At 39.5% G+C, this 26,142-nt stretch overlaps 1 protein-coding gene across 1 annotated transcript; it reads right to left on the reverse strand.

The window, feature by feature from the left end:
• Positions 1-12,438: 12,438 nt before the first annotated feature.
• scgn (secretagogin, EF-hand calcium binding protein) lies at positions 12,439-25,985 on the reverse strand. Its single transcript, XM_087847685.1, has 11 exons — positions 25,791-25,985; positions 25,284-25,354; positions 21,927-22,019; positions 18,817-18,906; positions 17,118-17,174; positions 16,695-16,772; positions 16,136-16,191; positions 15,890-15,935; positions 15,712-15,771; positions 13,970-14,038; positions 12,439-13,009 (listed from the first exon to the last, which is right to left on the reverse strand). The coding sequence occupies exons 1-11, from the start codon at positions 25,858-25,860 to the stop codon at positions 12,881-12,883; spliced, it is 819 nt and encodes a 272-aa protein (XP_087703811.1). The 5' UTR covers positions 25,861-25,985; the 3' UTR covers positions 12,439-12,880.
• Between the last annotated feature and the right edge of the window lie 157 nt (positions 25,986-26,142).

A 26,142-nucleotide genomic window follows, 5' to 3' on the forward strand; every position in this document is an offset into this window, starting at 1 on the left:
CTTTGTCGTTCTGGTCAGAGTTCAGAAGAGGAGGACCTTAAATACAGCCCAGCTGTCCTGCTGGCACCATGACGACAAACAGGAAGGAATGCTGGAAAGATCTCCCAGACTGCTGGACGAAGGCAAGGGCTGCATTTTATGGAGCGATCGGATCAAATACGTGCCACGAACCCAACAGAGGATCCAGCTGACACAAGATTGGATTCTCCGTGGAATGTTTTTATTTTATTCAGCTGAATTAATCATAAATTATATTTGTGCATTCAGTTGATTGCACAAGAAACAGCCATTTTTGTTACATACACTGTTATTATAACTATCTATATTACAGGTTCTTTTTGTTGCAGTCCAAGATGTTAATATCATATACAGCAGGCTGGCTCTTACTTTTAACCCTTTGACCTCTTTCCTTGAACCATGCCATAGAGGTCACAGTGAAAAACCATGCTATTCCCTGCAGACTCATTTCTATTTCTTTAAATAGCTGCACAGTGGAAACATTTGGTTCATCAGCAGCTTGGAAAAGCAGGGAGATGACAAAAACACATCTGTCCTGAGGTGTATTATGGTGTCTTCTCACCAGACATACAGTGGCTTGCAAAAGTATTCTCCCCCTTGAACTTTTCCACATTTTGTCACATTACAGCCACAAACATGAATCAATTTTATTGGAATTCCATGTGAATACCAATACAAAGTGGTGCACACGTGAGAAGTGGAACGGAAATCATACATGATCCCAAACATTTTTTACAAATAAATAACTGAAAAGTGGGGTGTGCGTAATTATTCAGCCCCCTGAGTCAATACTTTGTAGAAACACCTTTTGTTGCAATTACAGCTGCCAGTCTTTTAGGTTATGTCTCTACCAGCTTTGCACATCTAGAGACTGAAATTCTTGCCCATTCTTCTTTGCAAAACAGCTCCAGCTCAGTCAGATTAGATGGACAGCGTTTGTGAACAGCAGTTTTCAGATCTTGCCACAGATTCTCAATTGGATTTAGATCTGGACTTTGACTGGGCCATTCTAACACATGGATATGTTTTGTTTTAAACCATTGTTGCCCTGGCTTTATGTTTAGGGTCGTTGTCCTGCTGGAAGGTGAACCTCCGCCCCAGTCTCAAGTCTTTTGCAGACTCCGAGAGGTTTTCTTCCAAGATTGCTCTGTATTTGGCTCCATCCATCTTCCCATCAACTCTGACCAGCTTCCCTGTCCCTGCTGAAGAGAAGCACCTCCAGAGCATGATGCTGCCACCACCATATTTGACAGTGGGGATGGTGTGTTCAGAGTCATGTGCAGTATTAGTTTTCCACCACACATAGCGTTTTGGCCAAAAAATTCCATTTTGGTCTCATCTGACCAGAGCACCACCTTCCACATGTTTGCTGTGTCCCCCCCCATGGCTTGTGGCAAACTGCAAACGGGACTTCTTATGGTTTTCTGTTAACAATGGCTTTCTTCTTGCCACTCTTCCATAAAGGCCAACTTTGTGCAGTGCACGACTAATAGTTGTCCTATGGACAGATTCCCCCACCTGAGCTGTAGATCTCTGCAGCTCGTCCAGAGTCACCATGGGCCTCTTGGCTGCATTTCTGATCAGCGCTCTCCTTGTTCGGCCTGTGAGTTTAGGTGGACGGCCTTGTCTGGGTAGGTTTACAGTTGTGCCATACTCCTTCCATTTCTGAATGATCGCTTGAACAGTGCTCCGTGGGATGTTCAAGGCTTGGGAAATCTTTTTGTAGTCTAAACCTGCTTTAAATTTCTCAAAAAAAAAAAAAAAAGTTCAAGGGGGCGAATACTTTTGCAATAGAGATGAAGCTAACTGGAATCCAAAATGAAAATCATTTAATGCGGGCGTCTGATTCCAGTCCAATACAGTTTCATGATCATCATATAAAAATATCAAAACATGAAATAGGTTCAATCTTTGTAGTTGTTCTTGTAGTCCCACATGCATGTTAGGAGACATTTAAACAGATTAAAGTAGATGACATTGAAACTGGGTTCACACAAAGGTTTAAGTGGATCCAGTGCCACTCACGTACAAAGTGGGGTTTAATAAAGTGTGTGGCAGATGTTCGTGAAGGATGCCCTTCTTGACACAACCCCAAAGGGAGTGTGTCTAAAAATCCAGAGCAGTAACAATATAGTGCAGGAGATTGGTGTTCAACATTTTCTGTTTTGGAAAGTTGGCATACAACACCTGGTTTCACTCAGTAATACCAAATTTATGCATGCTGATATCTGTTTTGTTGTGAAATAGTTCAAAACTATGATCTCATCTGGAAGTGTGTCCAGGTTCCAGCTGTTTTTAAAAGCTTCTCTGTCCTTCACAGTTTACTGCCCCTTTGATAGTGAGTAACATAAAGCAAGCCAAACCCACCCCCAACCAAAACTCAAACTCTCTAAATAACTTGGCTCTGCCAAAAGCTTCAAATTCAGTGCTGTTCAAACAGTTTTACCAGAGGAAGCCAAAGAATGTCAAACTTCACAACTTTGTTTGCTCAGTCTGCGCAGAGATCTACTTTTTAACTTCTTCCATTATCTCCTCTTCAGCTTCTTTGGACTAATAGGAGGAGAGGCTGTGCTTGTCTTGAGCAGTAGAGCTGTAGGATGTTATAGCTGATACAATGTCACTAAGAAAGAAAAGATTTTTTTTAACATCCATCATCTGCTTTTGTTCTTGTTTCTTTATACTATCAACCATCCAAGATGCCTTTCTTTTGCTATTCACTGGCAGAAAAAGACATTATTTGAATGCTCTTCTAATATTTTTCTTTTTACCTGATTACAAACTTTACAACTTTTAGATCACTGTAGAGTTTGCACTGGCCGTGACCGTTAGGGAATATATTTAAATTCTTGGATATCTTGGAGCAATGTGGTTACAAATCTGTACGTCCACATGTACACGGGTATTTTTGAAAACGGAGATTTTCCGTTTTCGTTTTAAAAAATAATCCCGTCCACACTTAAAGGCAGAAATGAAGGAAAACACTGCTAGGAACATGCCAAAGCAACAGGTGGCGATATATTCCTAACCGTGCAGAAATGTTGGCCAATCAGAAGTCTAGAAGCCTTGGTGGGAAAAAGTAAACAAAGATGGGGCATAGAAGCAGAACCAAGTCTATGTGTGGAGGGACAGTAACTGTGTGTGTATATGTAAGCATTTAAACACTGCAGAGAGTACAATTAACAGTAACAGTATTGTAGAAATTCATTTCACCGAAACAATAACGTGGCGCACAGTGTGACGTCAAAAAAGGCGCACACCTTTGACGCTGCGTTTTCTGCATTTTCTCAGTTTTTCTCGTCCACATGTAAATGCAAAAACTGAGTTTTCAAAAATATCCACCCTGGCCGGAGTTTTTAAAATCTCCGTTTTCAGTGACCAATAACACCGTTTACGTGTGGACGAAAGGTGCAAACGCATAGAAAAATCTGCGTTTTCAAAAATACCCGGGTACGTGTGGACATAGCCTCAAAGGAATGGGTCAAAAAATGTAGATGGCACCGTAAGAGAAGGAATACTGTAGAGGCTGAGATGACATTTATCCACATGTGCCAGTCTTTCTGTGTCTATATTTATTTCTCCAGAGGGGGTCTGTGGCTACAATAGTAGATGAGGTCTCATCCCTTTTTTTGTTATTGTCACTCGTCTTTTGTTTACCTGTTAAATCCAGCGGTAGGACACGTTTTAGTGCCACTTTAAAATGAGATTTGACACACTGAGAGGTTATTACCATAACTTGGCCTGTCATCCTGTTGGTGTTGGACTCTGCTGTAGGGCTGTAAGTTTTCTGCCAAGTGGTCAGGCCACACAGTCACAGCCTCCTCTGAGAGCTTCACGCCGTGATTCTCTGAGCGTTTACAGTCAACAATATTTTGCAACAAATAATAAGGAAACCTTTGTGGTGAACACACTGTGTGGTGCAGTGGGTGGAGTATTCAGCATCTTTGACCTGTACTTTATATTGTATACAAATTTGTATGATGGAAATAGCCACTGTGACAACGTGCCATCTAATGGTTTGTGGATTACTGTTTTAAAATTCTAAGTTTGGCATTCAGTTTCCTTTGAAACCGGGGGGTGGGGGGCATATCTGGCAGGCTAGCCTGGTTAGCAAGATGGAAGCATGGATCGCTGGACAGTTATACTGGATGCTGACTTAAAAACATTCACAAAACAAAGGCAACTATTTTTTACATTGTAATAAAATGTAAAACAGGTGAGTTTTGCCAATCCATATATTTTTCCATCTGTCCAGTCAGTCAACCAGCCTGTGTGGAAGCTGTGTGCATAGACAGGACATTTGAACTGTAGTTTTGACTCTTTCACAGCTGTTTTTTGTTTTCCAGTCCTTCTGCTCAGTTTAATTATATGCTCCTGACATGTTACGACACCTTATGAGCCAATATTAAAATGTTCTATTAGGTTTAGCTTTTGGTGAGTGTCACACTTTCTTACTTTGTAGTTTGGAACCCCAAATCAAATGTACATTAAACCTTTTTCAGCTTTATATTGCATTTAATTACACCTTTATTACAGGGTATTCATATTTCTTTATATGCTTTTCATAAAATCCTTTTTCAAAAGTAACTTCATTGTTTGCAGAAGGTTTTCACCACCTGAAAACCACCTGGGATAAGTCATATGGATCCAAACGTTCACAATGCAAATTTGGCTGGTTTCTCTGTTGAAGACAAATATAATTATTTGCACAGACTTCTGTTTGTAATAACTGTGTGTGGGAATAACACACTTAGAACAGAGCTTTTTCCAGTTTTGTGAAAATGATAAAAGTGAACACAAAGTCCAGTCTGGGTTATTGGTCTCTCCTGAATATGTTTTTATGAAGCCCATAAAACATTTAATGTACTTAGTGTGTATTCTGATGGTGGTATGAAGTAAATGAAAGAGTGTAAACTCAGTAACTGCAGTGTTTGATCAATTCTTTTCCAAAGGAATTACAAAATAAGACCTTGAATAATTCAACATGGTTAAAACTGCCATGCCTCCAGCACACTGTTATTTCCTTACAAACTGAAAGGAATACTAATAGTAGTATATGCTAGATACAAAACGCTGAAAAAAGTGGCAGCCTAATAAGCTGTTCAACCAATGAGTCAAATAGTAGATATGGCTTCAGGGTCTCTCACCCCGACTAGCGCTTCATCTTTTGCTCTGGGTTCAGGAAGAGTTGAAACATCCTGATCAAAGCAACTCATCGCCGTCGCCTAAATTTTAATCATCTGCTCAGGGCAACATATTGAAAGTCTTTTATCATGTCCATATGAATCATACACAAAGTTTAATGCTCATCGCGTGCCTAGTGGCAGTCAGTCAGTGGGTTTAGCAGCTTGGGAGGCCACCACAAATCTCTCAGTCAGGGTTTATTTGCAGTGTGCCACTGCATATGAGCTGAATCACTGGGACAGAGGCATGTGTCTCTAATGGTGGGTGGTAGTGGATGGACACAATGTGGAGCTTCAACTAATAAAACATGTTGTATGGAAAAACCACGGGCTGCACTTCAACAGGATGTCAAATGGCTTTATACTCTGCTGAAGGAAACAGAGGGACCCGATGGCTTCCTGTGTGCAAGGAGAGGGAAGCTTTAGACTCAGCTTTTCAGCTGTTTCAGGTGCAGTAATTGAATCTGGTCATAAAGTACGAGGGACTTTCTTTTGCTCAGTAGCAGATCATAGTTTTCAAGCAGTCAGCCCTTGGAGTCACTTATTGTCTTAAAAGTACTTAAACTGGGAGGTGCCTGCCTGCACACATCAGCGTCATGTATCCAACTCGAAGATGTGCAGTGTTCTCCGAGGGAATGAAAAACAAAAATGTTCATTCTGACAGTCATTTTGAAGCAGCAGAGACCGCCAGCAGCAGTGCAACAAAAGCGTGTTTAATGCTATTCACAGTCAGTCTTTGCATTTCCAACAGGACACCCTGTTGAGCTTTCTGTTTGTCACAGTTTGCAGCCGAGGGCAGAGTTCATCTGTTCCATGGCGATGTTTGTTTTAACATCTTTGTGGCTGAAGAACTGAACACATGGCTGCCACTTGGGGGAGATCTTATATAAAAATCACACCACAATAAAAAAAATTTAATTCACAGCCAAGTTTAACGGCGCACAAAAAACGAACTAACTGAGGGAGGTCTGACTGGAAAAGCTGACAGAAGGGCTTGGACTTAGACTTTGAAACCTAAAGTATATTTGGTTTATATTAAGATCAACGATCACTGGATTTTTGGGGATTGTTTTATAAATTTCCTAGATTTATGAGGGCATTTACAGGAGAAGTATCCCTAAAAACATAATGTTTAAGTAAGAGTGCCTGTAATTGCATGTTTTAAATAAGTTCTGTATCTTATAATAAAATATTTGCAGCTGAAAATTTCAAAATGTCAGCATATAAACATATTTTGGGTGGTTTGAGTCATTGGCTTTATCACTGCTGCCACACACACTTAGTATTATTCTTCCAATACCCTTTAAATGCATAAAGTGTATACGCAGTCTCAGTGCTGTGTAATGCACTGGAACTTTATGATTGTTACAGAAATAGTCATGTTTACTGCCTGATTACTAAGGACTTTATTTCTTAGTCCTCACTTTCATTTCATTCCTTAATTTGTGTTGCAGAATAAACAGTTTGAAATGACCGGCAAGATTTGTTTTATTAAAACATTTTGACTTATGAACATTAACATGGTTAAACTTGAATGTCTGTTTTGTGCTGAGATGTCCTAATATAGAAGTGATCAGCTACAATAAATGAATTCAGTAATAAACAATAGGAAGTGTGAATTCAGATTACAGATTTTACTTGCTGTCAAATTGTGTGGTTTTATTTTAATTTGTTGTTTGTGGTTGGATTTTGCTGGTTTCTGTATTTTAATTTATTAGAATCTATTTTAATCTACTGTTTTATTGATGTCATTATTATTATTATTATTATTATTATTATTATTATTATTATTATTATTATTATTATTATTATTAATTCAAACCAGTAGCAAAATAATAAATTTTAAAAAGATACATTTAAACAGCTCTGAAATAACAAGTAAATATAAGAGTAGGGTTGTTAGAAGAAATGTTGTGATTGCCCACTTTATTAATGAGCAAATTGTGTCGATTTCTTTGTGTTTTTGCATCTGAACCTCAAAGAAGTTTGTGACATAATGATAACATTTAATCTGTTTGTTCACTGTTCTGAGTTTGGCTAAACTGCAGCAAAAATTTCTGTAATAAATTCAAAGGCCCTTGTTTCATAATATATCTTGTCTTTGAATGACCTTCTATTGCAAAGGTCATGGAGCTGCTCAGTTAAATCCTTGGCAACCAGTGACCTGGCAGATTGTGAAGTATGTTGACAGTTCAGCTTATAGGTCCTCTGGCTATTTAGCACTGGCAACGTGGGAATGTTATGTTTCACCTAGGAGAGGGATTGAAACGCAACTGCTCAGAGGCAGGCTTTTAAGGGTTACAATTTACAGCACCTTTCTTATTTGGTGTTTGCTTAGTTAGAATATTCTGGAGAAGTGACATGGAAGAAGGACTGGGGTCAGCCGTCTGCCCAGCACCACTGCCTTCATAAATTTAACTACCTATTGTTCCCAGTTTAGCATCGTCAGACACGCAGCTTCATGCAGCAGGGAATTCCTGCAGATATTTACCCAAGAGCTAGGCTCAGCCATCAAATTGCATGTGGTCTCTGTTTTTAGGGAGTAAAAATGTATCTAAAGAAATAAAAAAAATTTTTTTTTAAAGATCTGGAACATGTTCTTGGCTCTTTATTAGCTGGCCTTACCTCCAGTCAGGACACGTGGTCAGCTAAAAGTTTTTTTGTTTTGTCTCTTTAAACTGCCATGAGCTCATCTGCATCTGTGAGTACATTGGGCTTTTGAGAACAATAAAAAAAACCAGACATACTGTTAAAAAAGTGGAGTGTTCATGCGTAGCTCTATAGTGGCCTCTTCTGGATATAAAGAGAACATTCGTGCACAAAAGTGATCAACCAGGAAATCAAACATATATGTAACATATATATAACGTATATGACTGCGACACTTTAACACTCTAATGACCTCAATTTTAATTTGATAGTCCCACTTTGGGTTTCTTTTGTTTTTATATGTCAATGTTTATAGGAGAACAGGAGGCTTTAGAAGTGCGACAAGTGAGAATAAACCTTAAACTGTTTTGCAGACTCAATTTATTATCACTGAAAATCACAAAAATGGTGAAAGGATTACTCTGGGTGAATGTTGGTGGGTTTTTTGTTTGTTTTGTTTTTCCACTCCCTTGCCTGTCTGCTAGAGGGCAGCATTATCCAATATTAAAATGATGTTCTGTGCGGAAGGGAGTGTCTCCTTCTCTTTCCATCTCTCCCTCTCGCATGCAAGCGCGCACACATGCACACACAATCCAATATGCACGCACTTATTGGTTCAGCAGCTGTGTCTTAATTACTCAAAGGGCTTCCAGCTAGCACACCGATATTGTAACAACAGGTCTAACTTCACATGTCGAGCAAAAAACTCCCAGCGGTTGAAATGTTCCTTTAGTATGCTACATTCAAATTTTGTATTCATCATCAACATGAGATATAACTTCACATACAACTTATTTGCTTTTTTCAGGAAAATTGTCCCACTGAGGGAAAACAATGCTCTGATTAGCCATCTTAGTTCTTGGAACTGAACACAAAGACAGAATAATGACTTCAAAGTGAAAACACATTAGACGCCATGTGCCATGTGCCACTCAAAGGAAAAACGCGGTCTTGATTAATTTAGGAACGATTCCTGGCTGTAAAATCTACCTCGTTAAAGCAGTAACCCAGCAGGTGCCCTTCTCATGTTTAATAAGGCAATGGATTGGATTGGATTTATATAGCGCTTTTCAAGGCACCCAAAGCGCTTTACAATGCCACTATTCATTCACTCTCACATTCACACACTGGTGGAGGCAGCTACGGTTGTAGCCACAGCTGCCCTGGGGCAGACTGACAGAAGCGAGGCTGCGATATCGCGCCATCGGCCCCTCTGGCCAACACCAGTAGGCGGTAGGGTAAAGTGTCTTGCCCAAGGACACAATGACCAGGACAGAGAGCCCGGGTGATCGAACCGGCGACAGATGCGCTTCCCAACCCCCTGAGCCACAGTAACAGTGAATGTATTCGCAACAGTGCAAATACATTCAAAACAAATCATAAAACAAGTTAGATTTTTTTGGTGGCGCTCAGAAACAAGCCAAATCGAAACAGTCTCTAAGGCTGTTATAATACCTTCCCTGTTTGGTTTGGTTAAAACGAACTGCCTGTTTGCACTTTAAGTGCAATATGGGCTGGTGTGAATTTTGACAGGTGCAGCCTGGTGCAGACCTGAGACAGGTTCCTGGTGCAGGTTGTTGATTGTAAAAGTGTGACATGAACGCAAGCAGACAAGCCAGAGTATTTTTGGATGATAAATTTGCATTGAATTGGCAAAAAAACCAAAATCCGCTTTTATAAATGAAATGTATCAGCACTGTTAATGTCAAAAACAGAGCAACACCTTCACTTAAGTGACTTGTAATGCATTTTCAGCCTGCAACAATGTACCGACACTATAGTTGAAAATCTACATTATTAATAATTTGATTTTCCTATTGAGGATGAATTAGAACATTTAAAGAATTTAATGTCATGCAGACTTGTTTTTGACTTTTAATGTATTCAACTTAATCCAAGCACACAGAAACATCCTGTGCACCTCTACATTGTCTCAGGAGCTTGAAAATAAAGCGCCTGAAGTTTCGTGAAGATGTTTCCCCTCCACAAGTCCCACGTATTTAAAACCCTGAGGGGGTTGTCCCTTAAAAGGGTTGTTGACCAACTGTTAATCATGTGTTTCACCACATGAGCCAAGGTGTGAAAAAAGGTGGTTTTGGGGTGAAACCACTGTACGCTCTTGCTTTGCCCTATTGGGGATGACCCATCGGGGTCACCTGACACAAGATGTGAGTGGATGTTGATCGCAAAACTGCATTGTAGGTGGCAGACAGTTGGTATCACAACGCTCCCTTTATTCAGTGACAGTTGTTCACAGCGGACATAGACGGCCTCCTTTAGGCGCAGAGTACAAAAGGATAAAAGTCACTCTTAGGAAATTTAAAGAAGTCCATTCGCTTTTCTTCCAAGATTCTTAGAGCGCCACGGCCTGGATGACTGAGAAACTACACAGATAAACCTCTACACCACCGTATTTGACAAGTGATGTGGTATGCTTTCCTGTTTGCTCAGATTAGTTTAACAGATGTTTGCAGAAACAGTTGCATAGATGTGAACATGATCTGCATATCTTAGACTTAACTATAGCTACCCTTTAACCATATGTTGTTCCTGGCTTCAATAGACATACTCCAAGAGCTTTAAAGCATCAGGCACAGCTCTTGCAGTGGAACACTACAAAATCAATGCATCCATCCATGGGTCATTACTTAAGAATTAAGCTCTACCTAATAGGTTTATAACCTGTTTAGGGGCTTGGAGCAATGGTGGTTCAGGGATATTTTGCTCTGAGGCCACATATCAAGAGGCATCACGTCTCCACTAAATAAATGCAAACAATATTATAAAGTGGAAATTTATTTTAATTTATTTGCACAAAAATATGGATCTTTCTCCGTGCAGTCATTTTTATTTATAAATAAAGGAGGTAGCCATCTATATCTAAGCTTATTCCTGGGAAAAGAAAAGATTACATTTTCCCGGTAAAAATCCAAGAGCCTTCTGTTTTGACTCAAGATATATTTGTGATATCGTCAGCCTTTGGCAGGCTGATAGTGGTTCAGATACAGTCCAGGTCAATATGAAAGCACTGTCATCTAAAATTACGTTTTATTCAGCTGATAATACAAGAATGATTAAAGTACAACTTGTATCTCTAAAAAATGGCCTGAATAATTCTGAATACATCGTGCTCCAGCCTTGATGATAGAAATTGTATTTTATTGAAATTCCCTCCTACTCGCCTACAATAGCTGTTAAACATCCACTGCAAATGATTCATGTGACACAGTGGTTGGCCATAATGGGAAAATGTTTTACAGCAATTGTGTAGCAGCTGCTCTGCCCACACAAAAGCACACAATCAGACCTGAACTGTACCAGACATGCACGAAAACACTCGCAACTGAACCTATTACCTGTATAAAGCAAACAGTGTAAAGGTAGCAGGGCTTCTGTGGTGAGTGATCACAGACACACACACACACACAGGAGCTTTGTGGAGACTCAAAGGTTAATGAGGCTCCGTAATCCAGAGTAAAGCTTTTAGGTCTTCACCATTAGTCCCTTTCAGTGGCTTGAGGGCTGTTTTTATTTTAACAGCTTTAGTTTACATTGTCCTTCTCTGTGAGCCGTCAGCAGAGAAGGATCAGAATGACTGTTACAGTGTATGTGGTGGAGTATTTAGACCCGACCTTCTCTAAGCAGGGATGTGAAACTCATTTTACATGTTGGTCACATACAGCAAACTTTGACCAGAAGTGGGCTGGATGAGTGAAATTCTCTTTTCTGCCAGTGTAATAACTAATCTATGAGGAGGAGGAGGAGAAGAAGGAGAAGAAGAAGAAGGAGAAGAAGAAGAAGAAGAAGACGATGAAGGAGACGACGAAGAAGGAGACGACGAAGGAGAAGAAGACGATGAAGGAGACGACGAAGAAGGAGACGAAGAAGGAGAAGAAGGAGACGAAGAAGAAGAAGAAGGAGAAGAAGAAGGAGGAGAAGGAGAAGAAGAAGAAGAAGAAACTGCTCCGTATTTGTTAATTAAAAAAAATTTATAGTCAGCAAAAACAGGAACATTTAATTGTTTTTTGCTTGTTTACTTTGAGATCTTCATCAGCAGAAAAAGTAGTTAAACGTCTGAAAACAGAGTTAAAAGTCACAAAATTGACGCCCTCCTTCACTTTTACCAAAGCATTTCAGCTGGTCAGGTTGGAGTCTTTGCCAGGCCGATTCGGGCCCTGGGCCTTATGTTTGACACACCTTCTGTAGCCCCTTATTTGCTTCTGCACACTCCAAACATTATAATTCTTTCCTTGTGTTTTTGCAGCCATCATCATCAATGTGATAAAACTGATAAAAGAAACTGAAAAGGTGTCTCATCTACAAAGACTGTGCAGCTACTGCTTTCATGTTATTATTTTCTACAGGAAACACCAGCACCGGCTTTACATTTTAATCCTCTCAAGGCAGGCGTTGCACATTTGCAACAGTTAAAAGCTAACAACCTGATTACCCCACATACATATTTTATGAGTTTTTTTTTTTTACTCAGAAGTACCACTGCAGGTGTTCTTTTGTGCATTAGCAACAAAAACTTAATTTGAGCCTGAGAGGGCTAAAGATTTTACATGACACGAGAAATCAATATGCCATTGTTTATTTCCTCTGCAGACCATTACAGTAAAAATACTCTCAACATCCTGTGAGTAAGCCTTCTCTGTAAGCAGAGAAACATGCAAATGCATAAGGTACTCCAAGAAAACATCAGAATAAAAAGGATTTATTTTCACATGAAACAGCACACTGATATACCACAAATCGTATGGCACTGAAGTTCATTTCAACGTAACATTCAAACCTCATTGTTTTCATGCACAAATAACCTGTAATATCAGATCAGAGGTCATTTTATTTCGCCACAGAGCATCTTATTATGCCTGGCATATCAGGATCCAATACACCCTGAATACTGACCTTTAATAACTTAGCAACTTGACTTAGAGCATAACACAGCATTCCACTAGCTATCATTTATTATCGATTAAACAGCACACGTAGCGTCATTGTTTCATAATCCACTAGTACAGTACAGATCTCTAATTTTTCATCTTGACTCCCAGACACAGAGCTAACTCGTTCCTTTGGATCTTTCCATCCTTGTTGACATCACAGTGACGCAGCAGAACGGCTCGCAGCTTGTCCAGCTCAGGACCCGTGATATTAGGCTGCAGAGGAGAAAAGTACAAATTCATCTCCAACTAATGTGGTGACTTTCCCTTCTTTGTATTCAGTTTCTGCATTATTAGAGCCATACAGGCATTTATTTATATTATAGATTAATATCTGTGTAACTAAAGAAAAACACCTTTAAAAAGGGTAGAAAACAGGAGTTATTTTTTTGTTTACAGCAAAGTGTCATCAGTGTGTGTGCATGAGCATGATCAGTTTTTGTATTCAGGAAGTAGGGACTCTGATAAATCTGTTTCATATAGATAATACAACATTACAGACTCGCCATAACACGTAATGTAGGTCACACACAAAACAGTGAAGCTGTATAGGAACAACTCTCATTTCTGCTGTTGAGGGGAGAGAGATGATTTCCCTCATTCAGCATGAAGCTACAGTTACATAGGTGATACAACAGGGAGAGCAATGACTGATGATTAATCTTGTTTACATACGATGATGAATGATTTCGCCACCAGCAATTACTGAGCAGATACATTCTCTGGCCACTTTGTTAGGCACACCTGTTTCATTTGCTTTAATGTGCACAGGCTGGCCAAAATGAAACGGGTTGTAAAACACTGCCTCATCTGGTGACTTGAAAACATGGAGCCATCAGGCAGATGGTTCACACTGTTGGTGGCGGTGTAGTAGTGTAATTTTCTTGGCACATTTTGGGCCCCTTAGTACCAATTGAGCATCACTGCTGACCGTGCCAATCCTTTTATATCATCTCAAACTGCTTTCTTGAACATGAAAATGAGTCCACTGCACTCAATGCCCTCCACAGTCACCAGATCTTGATCCAATAGACCACCGCTGAGATGTGGAAGAACAGAGGGGGGTATAGTCTTCAGTAGGATGATGTTTTGTAAGCTAATGTCAGCATTTTCAGGTAAGTGCTACTCTGACTGGCACAAACATTACATTAAGTGGACCAAAGAACAGACTCTTACCCTGACAAGGCCCATCATATCCTTGACAAAGCCATCAACTTCAGGACCCTCAAGTGCTCCTGTCTTACTCTGAACAAGAAAAAGAAAAGAAGTTGTAGGAAAGTAGAGAGGCAAAAACAAAGGCGCTTATTATCCTTTGTAACTTACTTCCCACTCACATTAGTCAGGCAGTCAGCTTTTTCCTTTTTCCTTTCTTTCTTTTGTTTGCTAGTTAGGGGTGAGGTTTGTCCCACAATTATTATGTACAAAGGAAAAGGAAACTCATCGGAGGGTGAATGAAATTAATTGCAGGCGTCGGTGAAACGACTCATAGAAAAAAGTTTGAAAATCAGATCTTAGGGAATCACGTCACTGTCTTTTATTCTGTGCTAAAAACTACTCATATAAATACTTAAATGTTTATAGAATAGAACTGGGTTTTACCATGAGACCAGCTCTTACTCTTTAACCTTCTGCCTATGTTAAAATATTAGCTAACTAACTTGTTCTCATCTTTCTACTCTATTACATGTTAAGTACTTAAACTACTTTATTCTTTAATATCCTGAAAACTGCAGAACAATTGTCAGTAAGCTGATTTGATCATGTATCCAAGTAAAGAAAAAAGGGGTTCATTCAAATCATTTCCTCAGGTATAACTTGACAAGTGCATGCAGATTACCTTAGGGAATATGTGGTTTTATTGGAGGGTTCTCAGGCTGCAGTAGGTGTTTGATTAATCAGAATGACAGCGTTAACTCATCATCCCAGAGTGTGATTTGACTACATAATGGATTATTTACATCATCATCTAGATTACAGATGTACCGAGCCCACCGCAGCACAGTATGCAAATCTGTGAGTGCTATTAATTGGCACAGGAAGACAATAGTGCTGATGATATCTGCCCTAGGGTCAGTCCTACTGATAAGAGATTCAATAACAAGTTGAAAAGAGACTGCTGGACCCATGTTTTATGTTACAATCTGATCGACACAATACATGGAAACTGGCAACTGCAGGCGCAGAAAATAATATATTATACAGCCGTCCACTGCCGGCAGCTTTATCACCACAGGGTGCTTTGCTCATGATTTCTGCTGAAATTATTATTATTTTTTTGTATTTGCTACAGCAAAAAATATCTGCTTTGTTTTAACAAAGAAAATCTGAATCCAAACATCCAATATTATTTGACCCCTAGGTTTGCATTTGGCAAGCCAAATAGTGTTTGTCTACATAGATGCAGATTTTATTTTAATATTCAGTCAGTTTAACACTGAGCCAGACAGCAGCCTTTCTCCCTTTAGTCTCTAGCTTGTTGAACAAGCAACCAAAGAAATATTTGTTAGAGATGGACAGTTAATAAACCTGTTCTGTAAGCTGCACATCATGTGGCATGTAAAAATACCTGCAGAGTAATACCTAATTTGGTTTACTCCTACTAAATATCTCCTGTATTTTGTGCCTCCTTGCTTATGTCTTCAGTTATGTGTTGTCTTCCACTGAGATCGATCATGTGATTCATCACAACTATATGCAACGACTTGCCGTAACAATTAACAGTACACTGAGAAGTTGGAATACAGTGCAGATGCAACATTTTAGAGGTGCAACAAATGTAGTGATCATGTGTCACTTGTTCCACACGATGTCTTACCACAATATTCCCATATTTTCTTTCAGAATGTGCCGATGAATAACGTGAAAAACATGTCTGGAAATGATTGTCTTTCATTCACTCACTGTATTATTGTACTTACAACATCATAGTGGCTAAAGATCTTCTCAAAGTCTCTCTTTCTCTCGTCTTTACTGCAGGCCTTGGATGACGGGAGGAGGGAAAAAAGTTAAACAAGAATTTGATTTAATCATAGATTTTAATCTGTTGTTGATCCAGTTACAAAACTTATGAAAGAGCAACATAAAGAAGAAACTTACATCCATTCGGAACTGGAGAAGGAAATTTTCTTCTAAAGCTAAGATCCTTACGGGAAAAACATGGAAAACACAGGGAAATAGTTTGTATCAGCAGCTTTGAAATAATCTTATGAATAGTTTCATTCATTCTAACAGGATAACTAAATAAACAGACATTCTGTGTATCCGGTAAGAGACAGTGGAATTCATTCTGAGACATGTAGCATCTTGAGCTGTTATCACTGAGCAAGAATCTTTGAGCCGTACCTCGCCAGATCGTTCAGATCCAAACGTCCGTCCTTGTTTTTGTCAAAGATTTTCATCTGCAAGATAACAGGATGTGTTAAGAAGCATGAAAAACATAAACCTCAGTGAACGTCTGTCTTATTTCTTTGTTTTTCTGCCTTTTTTCTTAAAACCACCTGCGACTCTAGAGCCACTTAATCTGTCTGACTCTGTGGGAGAATCAATCTCTTGTAAAATGAAAAGTATAAAGGAATAGGCTGTCTGACACTTGAAGCTGGTAGAAAAGTAACTCTGGAAGAAGAATTTGTATTTGATATTGCTCGATTTTGATCCTTTTGTCATTTGATAGCCGCAAAAGCAAAGAAAATACCAACAAAATGGCATCACAAGAATTGCAAAAATCTCTAATAAAAAATAAATAAAAACAAGTAATGTTTTGGGGACAACCAATACAAGTCAACATTACAGGAAACTCACAACTCTTTTACCAGCTTTACACAGCCACACAGAAATGCAACAGGCGATCCGGCTTCACACTGAATCAACAGCATAAACTGTCAGCAAGGACTAATCGCACTACCATTGCATCAGTGTAGTCCTCCAGCTTGTCCGGTGTCACTTCCTTATGGTGCAGCTGGAACAAGTCTTTCAGGAAAGCCTGTCGGTTTATCAAATAATCAAACAGCAAAACAGTCAGTTCTAGGAGTTCTAGTTTTCAAATTCTGCAAAAAAAAAAAACACAAAACAAAAACAAAAATAGCACTTTATTTTTGCACGGCATGAAAAAAAGTAAAGACATTCACAGCATTGATATGCATTTAAAGCACCGTATATCTCTAAATCAAGCACAGCCATTACTAGGTCACACCAAAAACAACAAATCTCTATTCTGAAGAAAAAGATTGCATCTTGGTATGTGGAAGAACAGGAAACAGTCATTTTAATACCATTGAGGAAAAGACACATTAAAATTTTTGCTTCACAAGGAGTTTATTTTTGTTACCTTCAGCTCCTGAGCCGATATGTAGCCACTGCAGTCAACATCATACTTCCTCCATATCTAAACAGGCAAATCAGCAAAGATTTACATGTGATGTCCCGTGGTTATTGAGACTGTCTGAATACTGTAAAATCACGGTCACTCATATCATCGTGTTTTTACAGGATATTAATTAAAGACAATTGCAGTTTGCTGGTGAAATTTCCTGGAAGTGCAGTGCAGATTTACTTTAGATAGATTACCATAGATTTATTGCCAACAGTACTCACTTGTCTGCCTTCACATGCAAACAAATTTGTGTGACATCTCATTCTTTATCCATAGGATTTAATATGATGTCAAACCACCCTTTTCAGCTATAACAGCTTCAAATCTTCTAGGACAGCTTTCCCACAAGGTGAATTAGTGAAGATTCTTCCAGAAACACACATGTGAGTTCAGACGCTGATGTTGGACCAGACCGCTCTAATTCACTCCAAATCGGTTGAGGTCAGGACTCTGTGCAGGCCAGTGAAGTTCTCCCACACCAAACGTGCTCATTCTGTGTCTTTCTGGACCTTACTTTGTGCACTGGTGCGCAGTCATGTTGGAACAGGAAGGGGCCATCCCCAAACTGTTCCCACAAAGTTGGGAGCATGACATTTTCCAAAATGTCTTGGTATGCTGAAGCACTGAGTGTTCTGGAACTAAGAGACCGAGTCCAACTCCCCAAAAAACAACCCCACACCATAATCCCCCCTCCACTAAACTTTATACTTGGCACAGTCCAGCAGACAAGTACTGTTCTCTTGGCAACCATCAAACCCAACCATCGGACAGAGTGAGAAGAGGATGAGAGAACACGTCTCCACTGCAGCTGACACTTTACATGCACTCGGTGATGTAAGGTGTGGATGCAGGTGCTCGGCTATGGAAACCCATGCCATGAAGCTCTTTCTGCTCTTTGTTCTTGTACTAATCTGAAGGTCATATGAAGTTTGGAAGTCAGTAGCAACTGACTCTGCAGAAAGTTGGGCGACCTCTGCAGAACATGCACCTCAGCATCCACTGAATTGCTGCGCTTTGATTTTACATGGCCTACTACTCAGTGGATGAAATGCCGACGCTCCCAATCGCTTCCACCTTTTTTTAAATACCACTAACAGCTGACAGTGGAAAATTTAAGTGTGAGGAAATTTTACTTGTAGCACAGGTGGCATCCTATCACGGTACCACCCTGGAATTCCCTTTGTGGAAGAGCGACCCATTCTTTGTTTGTTAATTTTACCCTGTGAGCACAGAAGTGAAGTGGAACACCTGAACTCAGTGATTTCGATGGGTGAGCAGTTTGGGTAATATATTCAGAAAAACCTGTTGAAGGTTTGAAGAACCACAATGGGCTATCACCACACTGTAAAGAATTTCAAACAACAATCAGTAGCTGCAAGTGTTCATGCAGAAATCTCACATGCGAGTTGTTGAATCTGACCTGCCATGAAGATTTTTTAGTCAACTTAATCGAATAAAAGAACACCTGAGTCCACTAATCAGATCTTTAACGGTGTGTTCTCCATATGCAAGCCTCAAAGTCTGGGCCATCAAGATACCACTGGGGTTTGAGAGGTTTTAATACTACTGGCATTACTTTTAATTGTTAAAATTGTTGATGGGCGATGCTTAGGTCATGCCATGCTCTGCTCTCGTGTGTTATTTTTGACCTTACCGTCATGAATTCCACAGTGTTGTCCAGAGGATTTTCTCTGCGGAAAATTAAAAGGAAGTTTTCATCCTCAGGCAGGATCATGTGGGCCAGCTGGAAAATAATAACAGACACAAAAATCTGAGTAAAGACAATGATGATGCTCCATGAAGCTTTTCATCTTAATTCTCGACTAAAGTTTCCATATTGGGAGACAACACATGGAGATGATTTAATTTAGGTGTGGTCCTGCACTAGCCCATCCTGGCTCCTCTCCAGTTCATGATGCTTTACTCTTGTCTGTCCTTCTAACCAATATCAGGCCTCCATTAGCAGATTAAACCGACCTCGAGCATCATTCCTACTAAAATACGAGATAATACTGGTGCATTCAGGTCACAAATCTGGCAGAATATGCGCAATGCACAAACCCTGATGAGACCTATAGTAAATAAAATTGTTCACTGCACAAAATACGTGGTTTTAAAGAGCTGGTTGCTTAAACAAGTGTTGCTTAATGTTTTTTCTTAGCGCGCTTTAATGCCGTGAAACAAAAGTCACATATGCAAAACTTGATCCAGATACCAGTTTTAATTTCGAGACCTCTGTAAGTTTTCCTTTTGCAACTGAGGCATATGGTTGCAACATAACAGTTGCACACACCAAAGAATTCATGCCATGATGTATATCTGGCACACAACAGTTTGTTTGCTAAGTGCACTTAAACAGATCACTCATTTATAGAAACAGCAACTGCAGCAGAGACAGGATATTGTGGCTTTCTGGGTTTTTCACTTCCTACTAATAATGTATGTGAGGATGTCTCAAGCGTGCAGGGTGGGGAGATGGCATCATGACCCAAAAAGTGGTTGATAAAGACATATTTATCTTCAAGTGTGTAATAATTTCTGGTGCAAACCCAGATGAGATGCTACATCTATAAATGATATGACTTAAATAAGTATTTCAACTTATACCACTATGATGCAAATAAAATGCTCAATATATGTCCTAGCACACATTTACATACGTACATTTTTATGTGTTGAGACTGAACATTAGCTACACTTTGTTAAAAATGATAACTGCAGTCTTTATGAATGTGTGTGTGGAGCATCGCAGCTAAAGCTCTGTCACCTTGAATCTTGCACACACATCTGGAGGACTCTTATCTATGACAAGTTTGAAGTGTTTGAGGTCTTAGTTTACTACATACTCTGTTCAGAGACTAGTCTAGTTCAGTGACTAAACTTGTCTCTGAACTAGTTCAGTTTCTGAGCTAGTACCACAGAGCATTGTACACATTATCCTGCTGGAAGCAGCCATTAGAAAATGGGCACACACTGGTGGAAGTAAAGTCTTCAGGTAGCCTGTAGTGTTCAGTTAGTGCGAACTTGTGCCAACAATGGTGTAATACCATATATGAATCAGAATGGTTCCATGCTTTCTTTCCATTTACCTCAAATTCTGGCCTACCATGTGTATATTGCAGCAGAAATTGAGACTCATCATATCGGGCAGCATCCAGTCTTCTGCTGCTGTAGCCTATGAAGATTCACCATCTGTTTGTAATGAGTGGATATTTAATTTACTGTTGCCTTCTTATTAGCTCAAAGAGTTCTGGCCATTCTCCTCTGACCTCTCAGGCCAGCAAAGCACCATAGTACTGGCACTCTTTGAATATTTTCTCCTACTAAGAACATTCTTTGAAAACTCTAGAGATGGCTGTGTGTGAAAATCCCAGTAGATCAGCAGTTTCTGAAATGCTCGGAGCTGCCCGTCTGGCACCAAAAAACACACCATGTTCATTTAAATCACCGTTCTTCTCCAGCTCTGAAGGTCAGTTTGACCTTCAGCAGGCTATCACAAGTCAAGTTTGGCTTATTAGATATTTGCTTGATTAAACAGGTGTACTTAATGAAGCGGCCAGGGACTGCATGTGACAACTGAAACTACGATTGCCTTTCCATTTGTTTCGACAAGAGCCTGAATCGCCTGCTAAATTAGCACAACAATCCTAATAGCTTATGTAAAAATTATTATAGTGACATCCACACAAACAGAGTTGGCACAAAAGGATGATTGTTACCAGACTGGAAATTTGTATAAGCAATTACTGACATAAAACCTGAGTTATGGTTTTGAAACTGTGTCGGGAAATTCAGATGAAGCTACAAAGAATACTCTGTCCCTGCCTCGGTCACAGTAAATCTTCAACGGGGCACTTAGAGAAGATACGTATTGATTTTTATTTTCAGCTTTCTGAGTAAATGCCTAAGCTTTTGTGTCTGTGGTTGCTGCACACATGGGAATGGTCTAATGAATGGCTGAAAGTTTCTGTGTTAGAAGGAAACATAATTCATTTCATTGCTCTGATGAAGCACTGTGGCTACTGCTTTGCTGGGAGCTGCATCAATTACCCAGAGTGGAGCTCGGGAGAGCAGCGACATATAAATATGTCTGTAAAATTCTGGGGAACAGCTGCTGCATGTTAACTCGTCAGTCACATTTGATTTAAGGAAATAAATGGAATAAATCAGAAAGTCCTTTAAGAATTAACCCTGGTTAAAACAAAAAAAATGATGTAGATGTTTGAAAAATTAAAATAAATCAGTGGGCCTTTCACAGTGCCAGTATATTGTTTACACTGCATAATGTAAGCATCAAAAGAACAAAAGAGTACAGTTTATGCATTGTATATAGAGCAAACTGATATTTATTATATGGACTGTTACTCTTTAAATTGGGATTTTCGTGCTATTCTCCTCTGGCTGTCTTTTCGCTGCAAGGATAACTTTGGATAACCCCCATTAGTCCGAATAATTTCAGTTCTTCTTAGATAACATACAGACTGAGCTACTGTCATACATAGATGAGGTAAATAAAAGAAAAAAAGGACATGCAGCTAAAGGAGGACTTGAATAGATAATTCAGAGACAACGTGTATACAAAACAGGAAGTTAACCCAAGAAGCTAAACAAGTTATCAGAGAGTGACTTTGTAGTGTCATGCTGGATGTTTGTGCACACCAAAGTCTAGAATTGCACAGCTTAAATTTTCACATTTTGCTGAAAGCTTTGGTATTAAAGAAAAAAGGAGAATTCATGTGTGTTATGAGACATAACTTGCTGTACCTCCTGAATCTGTAGTTTCCCGTCGGCAGTGACATCATAGGCAGACATAAACCTTTTCTTCAAATTCTGGACATCTTCTTCAGTGACTTTGTCCTGTACAGATTAAAACAAAACATTGATTCTCTATCCAAACTCAACCATTACAAAACCAGTACACGGTTTAACTGAAAGGCAGCTACAGTGTGGAATAAACAACGGTTCTAAATGTACACAGTAATAAAAAATAATATATATGATAAATCTTGTTATGCTGTTACATACAGGTTGCTTACTATATATTAGAGAATCCTAAGAATCAAAGATATTGAACATAATACTTCAATGGCTGAGTCACATTTATTTTAAGCAGTGTCACCATGGATACTTATTTAATCTAAGACTTTTTTTTTCTCTCAAGGTCTGCTTTCTCTACCCCAGGCTAACTGATCCACAGCTTATCCCACAGTTCACTTAATTGGCCTTCCTTTTCACATTCCCATTGTCACTACTCACTGCAGGAGATCACCTGCCTCCATCTACCCCTACCATTCTCCTGTCACACTAACCCTTTGCATGTCCCCCTTCACAGCGTCTATGAACCTCCTCTGTGGTCTTCCTCTTTCCCACCTGCCTAGCAGCTCCACCTCAAACACCCTCTGTCCAATATATCAGCTATCCCTCCTCTGCACATGTTAAATACAGCTCAAACTTGCTTCTCTAACTTTGTCTCCAAAATGTAGAACCTGAGCTGTCTATCTGATGTTTTCATTTCTAATCCCGTCCTGGTCTTTCCTAGTGAAAATCTCAGCTTCCTCAGCTCTGCCACCTCCAGCTCAGCCTCCTCTCTCTTTGTTAGTGCTAGCATCTCCCAACCATACATCACAGCAGGTTTCACTACTATCTTGTAAACCTTCCCTTGATCTCTTGCTGCTCCTTCTGTTGCAAATCATCCCCGACACTCGTCTCCGCTCACTTCACCCTACCTGCACCCGTTTCTTTACTTCTCTCAAGTGTATTTAAACTCCTCTACCTTGAATACCTCAACTCCTTGCAGCTTCACTTTTCCACACCTCTCTCTCAATCACATATTCTGCCTTACTTCAAATTTCATTCCTCTATTATCCAGGGCACACCTCCACCTCTGCAGGGCCTTTCTACATGCTCTGTATTCGAACTACAGGTCACAATGTTGTCTGGGAACATCATCGCTTTCTAAGACTACTGCTTTGATCTCCACTGCAAGCCTGTCTATCACTATGCCAACAAAAAGGGGCTCAGAGCCGACTGATCCATCCACTGGAAACCAACCTGTGCGAGCTCATTGTAATTACTGCCAGACCAACCTGTTGACTCAAGTCAAAGAGCAGTCCTGAGAGAGCTGATAACTTTTAGGACAAAATGATTTCTTTTTCAGTTCATTTATCAGTCATTCGGTTTATATAGTACCCTAACAACAATCCAGAGGCTTGTGACTGGAGCGACTGGAGCTCATTAGGTGAGTAGGTCTTCTACTCAGTGGAAGGTTGGTGGTTCGATCCCTGGCTGGTCACCAAAGTATCCTTGGCCAAGATACTCAGCCCACAAATTACTCTTCGATGTATTCATTGGAATATCTAATTGTTAGATAGAAAGCACTTAGATAGAAAAAAGTACTAGTATGAATGGGTGTGAATGAGGCATATTGTGTAAAGTGCTTTGAGTCTTCACCTAGAACAGAACAACACTGATCCATTGAGATTCCCAGTGGACAGACTGTGCTGGGTCTTTTTATTTTCCATTACCATCTCAATTATGTGCTTTTATCTGATGGATTCTTAACTTTCTATTTGATGCACAACACTATACTAGAGTTGCATTCAAGAATAAAGAAAACACTTTCTAATAGACTGTAAACAAAATTAAATCGACCATAAAAAGAAAGAAAAAGCAGCACAGAGTTAGTTTGTTGTATGCTTATCTCAGCTTCTTTCATTTCCTCTGCAGACCAGTTTCTTTCTCTGCCAGATGTCAGATAAGTGTGAATCAACTGAAGGCGATAATTTTGAGCCACTGAAGTTCTTTTAAAGTATATTTGGCAGCTCATCTTTCAGTTCTTTTTTAACCATGAATCACTCTGTAACTGTAACTATAGAAACCTGTAGATCTAAGGGGCTGAAGTCTGACTCTCTGCTTCATCCAATGCAGTGTACACAGTCTGCAGACTACAAGGTGCCAGCTCCTCTCATTGCAGAAAGAGTATTGCTCTTGAGCATTAGCCTTGTATCACTCACTCTGTTGCTAAGTGAAGATTTTAAAGCAAACAACTTAATTTGAAAAGCATGTTTTTCTAGACTAGCACAATACTAACTTGAGCATTGTTTAGATTTTACTGCCACATTAGACTTGCAATGTATCACATGAAACCTGAGTATGCAACTCGTTAGCAATTCTTGTACAATATTTTGCACCACATGCATAATTATGTGGCATGATGCACTCCAGGAAACAAAAGAACAAACAAAAGAGCACTGTGTGGCTGATGCTACCCAATAGTTCAAAAGCAATGAATAGGAAAAAAACAGAATGACTGTCAAGTGCTTTTGTAGCACAAAAACAAACATACCAAACACTATATCACCTTGGGGGGGGGCATTATGGATGGAAAGCAAACATCAGAAAGACAAAGGGACATGTGGTTGGTGGTCTGTTTGTCCTAGTACTACATAATTAGTATCCAAGGGAGTTCCACAGATAAGCACACATGCAAACACGAACGTGTGCTAATAGATGTGTGCTCGTCTCAGTGTCCATTAGGAAAGAGCTGGCTCCGTCTTTTTGGTACTATAACTTTCCTCAGTAAACTCGATGTGTCATTAGTGCAAACCCTTGCACAAAACACAGAGAAATGGCCAGTTTCTAATCACGTCAAGTGCTCTTCCTGACAGTGCCCAGAGCTCTTTAATTGAGTTGTGCCTAACATCCTTAAGTCACCCCACCCATTTTAGATGTTCCATAGATGTTCAGCTGCCTACACGGCAGAAAATGCTGTGAATAAAATTGGGATTAGCCAATTCACACTTTTCTTTTCACAAACTGCCTCCAGTGAATTCATGAGACTAAAAAGTAGAAAATACCTCCTACTGTGCAGCAATTTGTAAATTTTATGGCAACAGAAACAGAAAAGCATTTGACTAAATAATCTATACAATGCAGGCCTTCATGCAAATTTCTACACCACTACTTCTACTGATACTATATAGAGATAAAATCATACTACATGCACACAGAGTGTCAGGATCAGATGTTACGATGCTATAATTTTCAGCATTGTGCTTGATCAGCTGCCCTTGACTGTATTTAACAGCTGTCATCGCAATAATTCATCCAGAGGCGACTTACCTGTGGACGCAGTCTTTTCATCATGTGACGGAAAAAGTCATCAAGCTCTTTGCCCTCAATGTAGCCATTATCTGTCCAATTATAAAAAAGAAAAAACCCCGACGTCATTAACAATTAAACAAAGTTGGATTTTCTTTCAAATAAATAAATAAATAAATACCTAGTGGAGAAGTAGCTCTACCATAAACAAGTTGAGTTCATATTTTTAGGTGTCTTGTGCAACTTTGCACTACTGCTTAGTATTCAACACCCTCTTTGTTTTATCTAATCTTTTCAGATGTGATTAATACAAAGTTCCTACAGGAAATGAGCAACTCACTCATTCTCTTCTTTTTTCTTTTTTTTAAAAATGTGATTATATGTAGCATACTTATATTTCAACTTCATGATAGGACACCTTTCTTAAATGTCTAGCAATGACAAAAAAATAATAATTCTAGGTACTCCACTCTGTTTTATGTATCTTTATTATAAGAACAATAAGAAGACATGAGTGAATGTCCTTACCATCTGCATCAAAGTGTTGCCATATCTCCAGGAAACCTGCTGCGTCCAGGTCCTCAAAGGCAGAGTCCATGTTTATTAAGGAAAAGCAGGCTGTGAACTTTACACAAGAACGACGTCTGAGGTGACAAACTGTTTTTACACTGCAGCCTGCTTGGTTGACATATGCTTTTTGTGACTAAGCGAAAAACCACTCCTCCTTCCTCTGTGTATGTGTGTGTAGGGAGAGAGAGAAACACACAGTTCACACACAGAAGGAACAGCACTACTGTATTTGCCATCTGGTGGTTGTTTAGCTACACTGCGAAGCAGATCTTCAACTGGAACAGCAGATACACACAACGTGACAAATGTT

Source organism: Neolamprologus brichardi, chromosome 11, assembly GCF_056152115.1.
Source record: "Neolamprologus brichardi isolate AB-2024 chromosome 11, ASM5615211v1, whole genome shotgun sequence".
Taxonomy (NCBI): Eukaryota; Metazoa; Chordata; class Actinopteri; order Cichliformes; family Cichlidae; genus Neolamprologus; species Neolamprologus brichardi.